At 35.5% G+C, this 11,466-nt stretch overlaps 1 protein-coding gene across 1 annotated transcript in view; it reads right to left on the reverse strand.

The window, feature by feature from the left end:
• Positions 1 to 6,031, reverse strand: part of Rab26 (RAS oncogene family member Rab26) — a 71,721-nt gene extending 65,690 nt beyond the window's left edge. The window contains exon 1 of the mRNA XM_089699054.1: positions 5,814 to 6,031. Within this exon, the coding sequence (XP_089555180.1) occupies positions 5,814 to 5,819 (6 nt within the window). The 5' untranslated portion in view covers positions 5,820 to 6,031. The remainder of the gene's footprint in view (positions 1 to 5,813) is intronic.
• Positions 6,032 to 11,466: the final 5,435 nt, after the last annotated feature.

Here is an 11,466-nt window from a genome sequence, read left to right on the forward strand (position 1 = left end):
AAAACTCGTAGGGTTCAGCCTGCGTTTGCAATGTAAGCGGAAAAAATGTAATTATTTACGACATCACATTAGAAACCTCAAAAATAACAGTACTTCTCCACTATTTAATGGATGTTATTATACATATAAACCTTCCTCTTGAATCACTCTATCTATTAAAAAAAACCGCATCAAAATCCGTTGTGTAGTTTCAAAGATTTAAGCGTACAAAGGGACATAGGGACATAGGGACATAGGGAAATAGGGACAGAGAATGCGACTTTGTTTTATACTATGTAAGTAGTGATTAATTCCAAAAAAACAACCTAATTTTCAATCGAAAAGTCACCCGTCAAAATATTAAGCTTTTTTCAAAAACTTGGGGAGCCTTTTATTCATTGAAATCTCTACTTTCATATGGTGTAAAAAAAATAAACACCACCATAGTAAATGTTCTCAGGAAATGCATACAAACAGTATGATAATGAGCTTTTACTAAATCAGGCACACTTCTCATATTATTTTCATCATATTCCCCTCCTTTTGTAATGGGTTTCATCCGACTGCGATTTTTTTTTGTTTCAAAAATTATCTACTCTGGTCTAATAGGCTGGAGAACATTAGAAAACTGCAATGTACGTTGTTATCAGATACTTATTAATTATTTATAGATATTAAAGATCCTCTCAACCTTAAGAATATGAAATCGCTAGCATTAAATTTATATTAATAGACGTATGGAAACGATTTACATCCGAATATAAATGTTTATAGCTTCTCAAAGTGGAACGGTTTATGTTACTGGTAATAACACTAGTTCTTCGAAGAAGACTATTTTAGAATGTCTTAAAACAGAGTATGATAAATTGCCTTTTGATTTGTGCCTCTATAGTAAAATTAAAAAGTGAAGAAAATAAAATTACGCATCTTCAAATTAAGAAGATAGATACGTACACTTTTGAGAAACTAATTCTCTTATTATCTTTCTCTATTTTTGAATTTAAATCGAGTTGCGCCTTCATTATTTCATATATTTATAACATCCGTGTAAACACGAGAAAGTTTTCATTTTCACTACAATACATGAAAACACCTTCTCCTATGTAAGTGAAATTGAATATTTTTTTGTAGTAGGTAGGTATTTCCTAAATAGTTGCCTCTCTTTTTATATTTTCCACAATGGTCGTAAATCGGTCAGACAATTCAATTTTAATTTTGATCATGATATTCTTTCTAAATACAAAACAAATCCAACCTGTAGCATAATCTGAAATTCTCAAAACAATGTACGTAAAATAAAATAGGTACCTACGTCTGTAAATAAAATATCGGTAGATATAATCTACGAAAGTCGTCTTGTTTATATTTCATGACATATTATCCTCGGTTCTTGAACTTAAAATTCACAAAATAAGAACCTACTAGGAAACATATTTATTAAAAGCTTTTAGCTTTGTATCACTTTCCTTTGAGGACACTCTTTGATGTAGATTTTATTGAGATAATAAGAGAATGAGTATCGTAAAATATTAAATCTTGCGGGATTATACATTACAGGCTTAGAGGTTTGTTTCTAGGAATATTACTCAAATTAATGGTATTATAATTCGAAGATATTTATAAGAACGCCGTGAGCAACATTTTTTGGAAATAATAAATACGATTTGCTTTGATTCTTTCTGTCACATCAAAGGGGCTGTAGAAAATATGGAGTCTACTCGAAAACAAGCGTCTTGTTCACTTGTTGAAGGTATTATCGACGTCCCCCGCGAATAATCCGGTAATGACCTATTACGGGGTTTTTCATGTTATGCGTTTTTCGGCATCTAGAAGTTAAAATACACCATGTAAATTTTTTTCAGAATTTTTCTATCTTTATTTACGAAGATATGAAAAATTACGCGTATATTCCATAAAATAACATTAAAATGTATTTTAAACGAATAATATGGTTTTAGATCTTTACGAAAAATAATATCAATATGCTTCGACAGTAAACATTGTTACGATATTATTCAGGTAAATAGTTTTCTACATTATTTAAGTAAGTGCTAGTACAGGCTTATTCGGGGTTTTATTAAAAAATCGATTTCCAGATACATTCATTATGGAGTGCAAGTATGCAAGGTATTTTTTTAAACACTTTCTATTACTGAGCAAATAATTTACACAGCCTTAGAAAAATTAAAAGAGATGAAAGTTTGATAGATAAACGAGGCAGGCATCAGAATAGACCACATCGAAACCTTCATCTTCATCTTCATTAGATGCTGGTCGTCCGACTCAGGTTCTACCTGCTGCCCACAATAAGCCCCCATCAGTATGGCTTCATGCCACAGAGGAGCACCGAGGACGCCCTCTATAGACTGGTGGGCCACATCAGAAATAAGGACACAAAGGGAGCCTTCGACAGCGCCTGGTGGCCAGTCATAAAGGTGCGGTTGGCCGAAGTTGGGTGTCCGGGGAACGTAAGGCGGGTGATCAGCAGATACCTGAGTGGAAGAGGTGTGAAAGTTACCTAACTTTCACACCTCTTGTCCCCCGCATACCTGCGGGTGTGAAGTGAGTAGAGAGACCAACAAGGGGTGCGTGCAGGGTTCCATAGGTGGGCCGCTCCTGTGGGACCTCTTGCTGGATCCTCTGCTGTGGATGTTAGAGGAGATGGATGTGTTTTGTCAGGCTTTTGCCGACGACATTGTGCTAGTGTTTGATGGAGATACTGCTTTAGAAGTAGAGACGAATACAAACTGCACATTGAGGAAAATTGACGAATGGGGTGTCAGAAATAAACAAAAATTCGCACCACACAAGACATGTGCACTGTACTCTCGACTTGTAATGGGGAGTGTGGACATCCAATACTTCGAAAGTATTAAGATACTGGGCCTTACTATTGATGGCGGCCTGACATTGACCGAAACGTCGGGAGCGTTTGCAAAAAGGCAATCGCCCGTTATAAGCTATTAGCAAGAGCAGCTAGAGTAAGTTGGTTCCCTCTTGACCTCAGGATACTCGAAGCTTCGAGGCTTTATGAGATCAAGAGGGGTGTGTCGTACCCGGCGGTGTTGAGGTACAGGGAGGTGGAACGAATGGCTCTTGCGATTGAGGACCCACATCCGGCAGAGCAGGTAGAGCTGGGGCTCGGCTTGATAAATGAGGACACCTATGCTGACGTGGTTAACAGCCACGTCCACAGGGTCTATACGGACGGCAGCAAGATTGAGGGTCGAGTCGGAGCCGCCCTTTCCGTATGGAAAGGTGATGCCGAGACAAAGGCCATTAAGCTTGCGTTGCCACCGTATTGTACCGTCTATCAGGCTGAGCTCCTAGCGCTCAAAAGAGCAGTAGACATAGCCTGCAAGAGTGGAGCGGCAAAGGTCGGTGTCCTTATTGACTCCAGATCGGCGCTCCAGGCGGTTACCCTGAGTTCCCCTCATCTCCCGAACTGTACAAACACGGGCGGCCCTCCGAAAAGCTGCATTGCAGAGGCGGGAGGTCTCCCTGTTTTGGATTAAGGCGCACGCAGGGTGGGGAACGAACGGGCAGACGAGTTAGCCAAGGAGGCCGCTCTGGGGTTGAGGAGGAAACCGAATTACGATCTGTGTCCTGTTTCATTCGTCAAGCGTATTTTGAGACAGGATACGATCAGCGAATGGGATAGGAGATACGATGTAGGAGGAACGGCCGGAGTCACGAAGCTCTTTTTCCCAAGCGCTGCTGCTGCATACAAGGTAGTCGGGAAAAAGACATCACACACCACACCACACAAGTACTGACTGGTCACGGTGGATTCGCATTCTGTGAGGTTCTGATGAGGATTCTGATTAAATTTTTAACTGTAATAGGACCATAGTATAATTTTCATGATTATGTAATCATGTGTAATAGTCGTGTCTTCAGTGCAGTGTCTATTTTTTATAATAATAATAACTATCGAGTTTTGTGAAACAATCCAAAGTTGTTTCATTTACTAAAATGTCCTGTATTTCATAAAATATACGATAATAATCATCAAATAATACTTAAGTAAACTATTCGAATAAACAGTAATAGTTATAACAATAAAATGTGCGTTACTGTTAAACAATCGAATAACCAAGTAATAGATTTTTACAAATGTTCAGTATACAAAACAAATAACACGAATATTAGCGCAACAAGATTTTACTGTTGCCGTCGAAAATATAAATTTACACGAACAATAACGTAAGTGACATTACTGACCAGAGCTTGACCTACACTAGTATAGTAAAATGCATCCAGCTAAATTATAACGAACCTCTTGGGACTACTTAAATTTTGTTGAAATAACCAGATAGCTGAAAAAATTAGCTTCCATATGCGATATTAAAAGTCTCTGATACTTGTTGTTTAATGGAGTTATTAAGGAAAAATGGTTTTTTATTTTTCCTGAACATTTTCACTTTTACGATTACCGGATTATTCGCGGGGGGCGTCGTTATGTGCTTGAAGGTTTAAATAATTATTAGGTAGGTAATTATTTGCATGAGGAATGGTCATCTTGAACTGATGAGTTATAGTTATAAATTTATTTTATAGTAATTTAGTGTTTATAATTTTTCAGCACGTAAATAACCATTTCTACTTATTTATCGTTAAATAAAAATTATCTTTTAATAACTGAGGACTAAGTTTGAAAACAGCGCCATCTCTTTCAAATTGCATTAAACTCTATTAAACCTTCAGAGCTCGTGTTTTCAGGAATTCACTGCATTTTATAGATCGACCTCAAATTTGAAAACAAATTTTTGTTATTTTTCTTTCTGTCTTAGGAAACACATTATTATAATATAATTACAAACATGATTTTAGAATAAAAGATTGAATAAAAAATCCACACGTAGAGTTTGTAGAGTCTTTGCTCTACGTTAAAAATTTTATTATATAAGACTACATAATACGTTGTATTATTGATAAGTACATACTATATCGAGTAAGCTGTAAGAATATTTTTAATATGGTACTGATATTTAAAAAATAATAATTGAAATCGATAAACTCAATTTTATGATAAGCTCTGTTTCCATAAGCTTTCTATTAAAATTTAAAGTTATTTTAAAATTTAATAGATTAGATAAATTAAATACAATCTAAATATATTTCTACAACATATACTTCATCCATCTAGTTATGAAAAAAAATCTAATCATATCACACATTTAATAGAAAATAACAATTTCATAAGCGTCTGAAATTCTAAAAATGACCGAAAACAATCAGTTTCATTTAGCTAGACGGAAAAGCATCCAATAATGTAAAGTCAACATTCAACCGGTGTCCCTTCCCCTAATTGGAGCCATTTAGAATCTATCGATTTCCCTTCGTTTTTATTCATGACGAAAGACAGTGAGATGTATGGTAAATTGGTGTCTGAACTAATTGTCTTTGTTTTGTTAGATGTTATTGGTGTATTTATTTTTTTAGTTTATTAGGTCGCGTGTATGTAAAAAAGTATTGAAAATTATTAAATTAGAATGATTTTTAACGGCAAATAATGCTGTGTAGATTAAAATAATATTATGTAAAGAACTAAAGTGAGGATCATAATATTATGTACCGTGATTGAAACTGAAATAATTTAATGATTTTTTTAATAGTTTTACATCATGTGTTTTTCTATGTATTTAATGACAATTGCATTTGCATTAAAGCGAACAATTATTTATAAAAGTTTGTATTCAAATTCGCTATTAAAACAAACGAAAATAGATAAGTCGAACAATTCATGTCACCAAAATGACCGTACAATACAGATAAGATAACACATCCGCAACAGTGGCGAAACATTTAAATATACACCAATATATACTCACACTCATTTCTTCAACGCTCCCCCAGTCATTTAACACTGTCACCACACTATCATAAATTGCCGAATAATGTTATCAGATCACGCATTCTGAGGACCGGTTCACACGAAAAGCGCACTACAATGACAGACTTATCACACACAACCAACACAGACATCAACGAACGTACATTTAATTCATTCCACAATAAAAATCCACTGAACACTAGCTTCTACATTAACTTGATCTTCGTAAACCAAAAACTCATATTTTGAGGTTATGTCCTGGATCACTGAATGTAGGGCGACCTTTAGGGTGAAAATTGCGTGCACCCGCGCGCATGTGTGCGTTTTCAGATCGTAAAATGTATTTCTATGTAGAATTCATGTGTTTATGTAAGAATTTTGTCAGTGTGCGAAACGCGATGTACATGTACGGGAGTTTCCACGATCTGTCCGAAGATATCCAGCAGTTACTTTTCCAGATTTAATTTTTTTTTTATATTTCTTATTCGTATGCTTTAAGGATACATTGTATTGAATATTAATTCCACAGACTCGATTGTGATCTCTATGAATATAACGTTTTAATACAATTTTTATATTAAGGAGAAGGAAAAAAAATAAGATTTTTTTAACTTGGTAACTAGGCAGTTCAAGTTTTAGACAATAATACCGTGTAAACCCGATGTCTGTTAGATCGATTCCAGCCGCAGCCTTAACAATAGTTGGTACCAAGATTCTGTATCTCGCTGTTATCTCACAAGCAGTTGCACTTGTAAATTATCAATATAATAAAAAATAACTTAAAATAAGGATCGAGTTATTATAGTAATTCAATTATTGATAGAAATGTGTGCGTCAATTAAACACCCACACTAAAGTGAGAAATTCTTGACATACCTTTTTTTCCTCAAAGGATCTCAAATCAAATTGAACCTTATCACATTTATGTAGAGTAAAATATCGAGTATTTCGAATACCTTTATATCGAGGGTAGATATTGGATAGATATATTTATGCACTTCCCAGTACTGTATTTGTTTTTGAATACGCTTTTACTGATTATTTTGCTCGGGTCACTGCTTTTCTTTGAGTACCTAAGCGGAATTAAACATTTTAATATTTCTGAATCCGTTGGATGATTTTCAATAAAGATGAAAAGATAATATTATTATATTGTGTACTCGTTTACATACGACTACCTTAAACCCGCGACTTAACTCTCGATCCGTCTTTTAATTTAACTCAATGTAATATTATACATTCAGATAAGCTTTTAGAACTACATATTTAAAAAAAAAGTAAGCAGTGAGCTAGACATGAGAGACATGAGAGAGTAAGAGACTTTGTAATTTTGTTATTAAGTTACGAAGGAATCGCTCAAAGAGTTGGCTCGGCGAGCAGTATAATTGAATGCTACATAATATGCGTAGATTATTAAAGTGAAACTTTTATTACATCGTCTCAAACTTTTTGGTCTGTGTAGCGCATGTCGCGTGTATCGCGGCTGCCGAGTAAGTATACCTACTCGGCAGCCGACCGTCACGCGACATGCGCTACACAAAGCAGTGTTCGGAACCGTTCGAACAGTTTCACTTTTACCGTGGTTTCATAAAACCACACAACATTTTTTATCTATTTATTTCTAACCAGTATATAGTATGTGTTATTAATAAAACTATGACTACACTAATAAAAAAAAGTATAAACATATTTTATTTCTATTTTTACTTCGTGAATTAATCGAGTCGATTTCTCATAGTAATCAGCCGTCCATACTTGACATGCGCGAGTTGACCTCCGCAATCGATGGGAAGAGTTTGTTTTTGTTCTATCCCTTTCTCCCACAGCCGGCTATCTCGCTCCCTCGCATTAATGCGCCGATAGACATGACCGTTTCTAACGTAGGACGTAGTTCGCATATATTGACATAGATGGCGCTAGTTGTACCTTAGAATAGAATTATTCATTTGCATAGAATTTAGTGTTGGTTACATTTTAATTAATTATTAATATCAAGTATAGCTATCACAAGATTTTCCATTTGTGTTTCTTTTATTTAATGGTTTTTTAATGTTATAAAAATTAATAGCAATAAGTAAATATGATTTAGGAGATACGTGGTGTTAACTGCAATAAAATTAATATGCAAGGTAGTTATTGGGATTTAATGGCTGCAGTTTCATTTCTAAATACACATTGAAAATAATCGAGACTGTTCTTCTAACGATAGAAAAGTTCTAAACAAACAATCAAGTGTCTAATTAACACCTCCAATAAATACATACCTGCCGATATTATCAGCGAAGTAAAGCCAGTGCTACCCTTCATTCAATTAAAATGAATCCAGAGAACAATCAAAACCCACTAAATCGACATCAATCAACCAAACAAAGATTCAATTTCATCCTACAGAACATGCAAAAACTAAATCACCTGTTAAACGAGTAAAAGAAAGGCCATTAATTGAAAAATCCCATACAATAGCAGGAAACGTGGTCTAAATCTGTGCGTAGCCTCGAGTTACAAAAGAAATATAAAAAATAACGATGCAACTGAGCGCGCCCGCCTACCGCAGTCACAAATAAACCAAGACATACAGACTCACCAACAAAACATCGTACATCACAAATGTAGCAAGGGAAACCCGTTCTTCAGCCTTAAAAATAGAACACACATTGCTGTGCTATAATTATTGCGTTTGAATAATGAAAACGTTGACCGTGCTACTTGCAGGGAAAATTCAGTGAGCACAATGAGATAAGAATAAGGAGAAATACTAGTTGTCTTAAATGATAAATAAATAAAGGTAATGATAAGTAATAGTCGAAGGATCTATTGAAATTTTACCGAATGGTTAAGAATATTGTCCATTGACCATATTGTGCAAATCGTGCTCGAAATCATAAGATTATGTTTACTAATGTGTGTACCTACTTTATTCAACACTTAATCTTAAATAATAATTTTAGTGAAGGATATAATATAAGTACAGATGATGATGGTGGTGATGACAATGCAAAAGCTAGCGCACAAAGAAATGAAACGGATATAAAAGCATCAAATTAATTAGCAAAACGGAGAATCCGAGATTCTATTAGATATACTTACCCATGAAAGCTATGGCTAAAGGTGTAGGTATCAGGTAGGTATGTCTATCTTAGGAACCATAGATTATTAATTAGTCTACATTAATTAATGAACAAGACCCATTACGCTGGATTTTATCATTGAGAGCCATGACGTCCATAGTAACTGACAGACAAATGGTGCAGCAAAATAGCAACTTAGCGATTTGGACTCGATTGAAAAACGAGCGATTAGGCTTATCGGGAATAAAGCCCTTACCACCTCTAAATTGCACAGCTTAGAACATCGTTGAAAAGTGGCTAATTTGGCAGTCTTCTACAGGATTTATCATGGAGAATGTGCTGAAGAACTGCACAATCGGGTACCTGCCCACCCCTATGTCATCGACATTCCACCTATACCCATAACCCACTAATAGTTAGATACGATTCACCCTTTCTCGTGCGTACAAGTAAAGAATAAAACAATCTTCCAGCCTCCGTGCTCCCGATAATTATAATCTGGACTTGTTTAAAAGAAAATAGGCATTTATTAGGTTAGCCTGCTCCATCCTAGACCACGCTTGTCGCTTTCCATCGGCGAAGCGATGGTCAAATGCTTGGCTGGTTGGGCCCTGAAAACCAGCGCTATGCCGACCGTGGTGCGGCGTAGCATATGCTGAGTGGCCTTACCCTTTAGGTCACCAGTCGCCACACAAATATTTATAATAGATTTTTAGCTCTTAATTTTTTCTTTTTTTTTTTATCCCTGTTTATTTTCTATAGTCTTTAAGAGTGCTTTTGTTATTGTTTTTTTATGTGGTGGTGGTACTTTGGTGATCCTAATAAATGTATTTTATTCTTATTCTTATTCTTATTCTTATTCTTATTCTTATTCTTATTCTTATTCTTATTCTTATTCTTATTCTTATTCTTATTCTTATTCTTATTCTTATTCTTATTCTTATTCTTATTCTTATTCTTATTCTTATTCTTATTCTAATCCTGAAAAAAAAATTCTAACTGCGATCTAATTCTAAATGTTGATTTGTTTTTGGAAAGCGTAATTAATAGGTTGGTACATTCTTTTATGTACATATATATTTTTTGCAAATAATAATAATTTATTGAGCTAAAAAGTTCATGGCCCGCTGTGTGCGTTTGTTGAATCACAGAAAGACCACAACAGCGAAATTCATGTCGTGGTGGACATACTTAGGTAATATTATCACGACAAAAAAACAGACACGTTTTGAACATAGTGTCAATGTAACAAGGAGTCCGCGTCGTGCTGCGATCTAAAGGCTGCGATTGATGACATTTTGACGTGAACACTGAGCTTGATTTTTAAAGAGAGTTTTAGGTCTTTGGGCTACACTAAAAACACTGCAATTGTGCAATTCAGGGCTGCTGTCCCTACATATTTTAAACACATTTACTTTTTGAAATCTTTAACTTTCTCGAACTTCGTCTATACATAAAATAAATAACGTTTACCTGCTTACAAATAAATGTATCCGCTTTATAATCGAACGCGTAAGAACCGTGCTGCGCGGTTTACTCGCATTGCTCCGCTCCTATTGGCCTTAGCGTGATGCGATATATATTTATAGCCTTTCTCGATGAATGGACTATCTAACACCGAAAGAATTTTTCAAATCAGGCCAGTGGTTCCCGAGATAAGAGCGTTCAAACAAAAAAAAAACGATTTGTGCAAATCTCAATTTCGGACAATTCATCTTGTCTAAAGTCCATATAGCAGCCAAAAAACTTGAAATACTTGCTAAAGTGAGACATTACTTCACACCGGAACAGCTTCTAAAACTTTATCAAGCCCAAGTTCGTTCGTGTGTATTGTAGTCATATTTGGGCGAGTTCCGCCAAAACTCACCTTGGAGCTTTGGACTCCATCGAGAGGCGAGCTTGCAAAATTATTGCCGATCCCTCGTTGATTCGTCGTAACCTCCAAAGTCTAGATCACCGCCGACAAGTTGCATGTCTGTCGGTCTTCTATAGAATACATTTCGGTGAATGTGCGTATGAACTCCACCACCTTATTCCACCTTCTCCATTTCTTTGTCGGACATCTAGGCGTGGAATGGAACTCGATCCCTTCACAGTCGATATACCGCACACACGCACTCAGCGTTATGCGAATTCTTTTTTCATTCGAACTGCGAAGGTGTGGAATTCTCTTCCATCGTCGGTATTCTCGGACCATTATAATCTGCAGCTCTTCAAGTCTAGAGTGAATAGGCTTCTTCTAGGCAGACGTGCTCCTTCATAGATCACATCACCGCTTTACATCAGGCGGGGTAGTGGTCAAACGCCTGCCTATCATGTAGATATATAAAAAAAAAAGAATATGATAGCCAGGATTTCCAATTTGTCAAATTTTTAAGTCACTTTGTGAGAAACGTTTTAAACGTTCTAGAATTTACTAGATGTCTGTTCCTCTATCGGACAAAAACGGCTGGATTACTTATTTGAAAATTTGGCTCAGGCGTAGTTAGTACACAGTACACTTTAATTTAACAAAATATAAGAAATAATAATAATAAATGCAGTCTTCGTTTTAATTACAACGTAAATAATTTCTTAAATATT

This window comes from Colias philodice, chromosome 9, assembly GCF_061535455.1.
Source record: "Colias philodice isolate Cphi_HAF_F1 chromosome 9, ilColPhil1 Martin Lab GWU primary, whole genome shotgun sequence".
Lineage (NCBI taxonomy): Eukaryota > Metazoa > Arthropoda > Insecta > Lepidoptera > Pieridae > Colias > Colias philodice.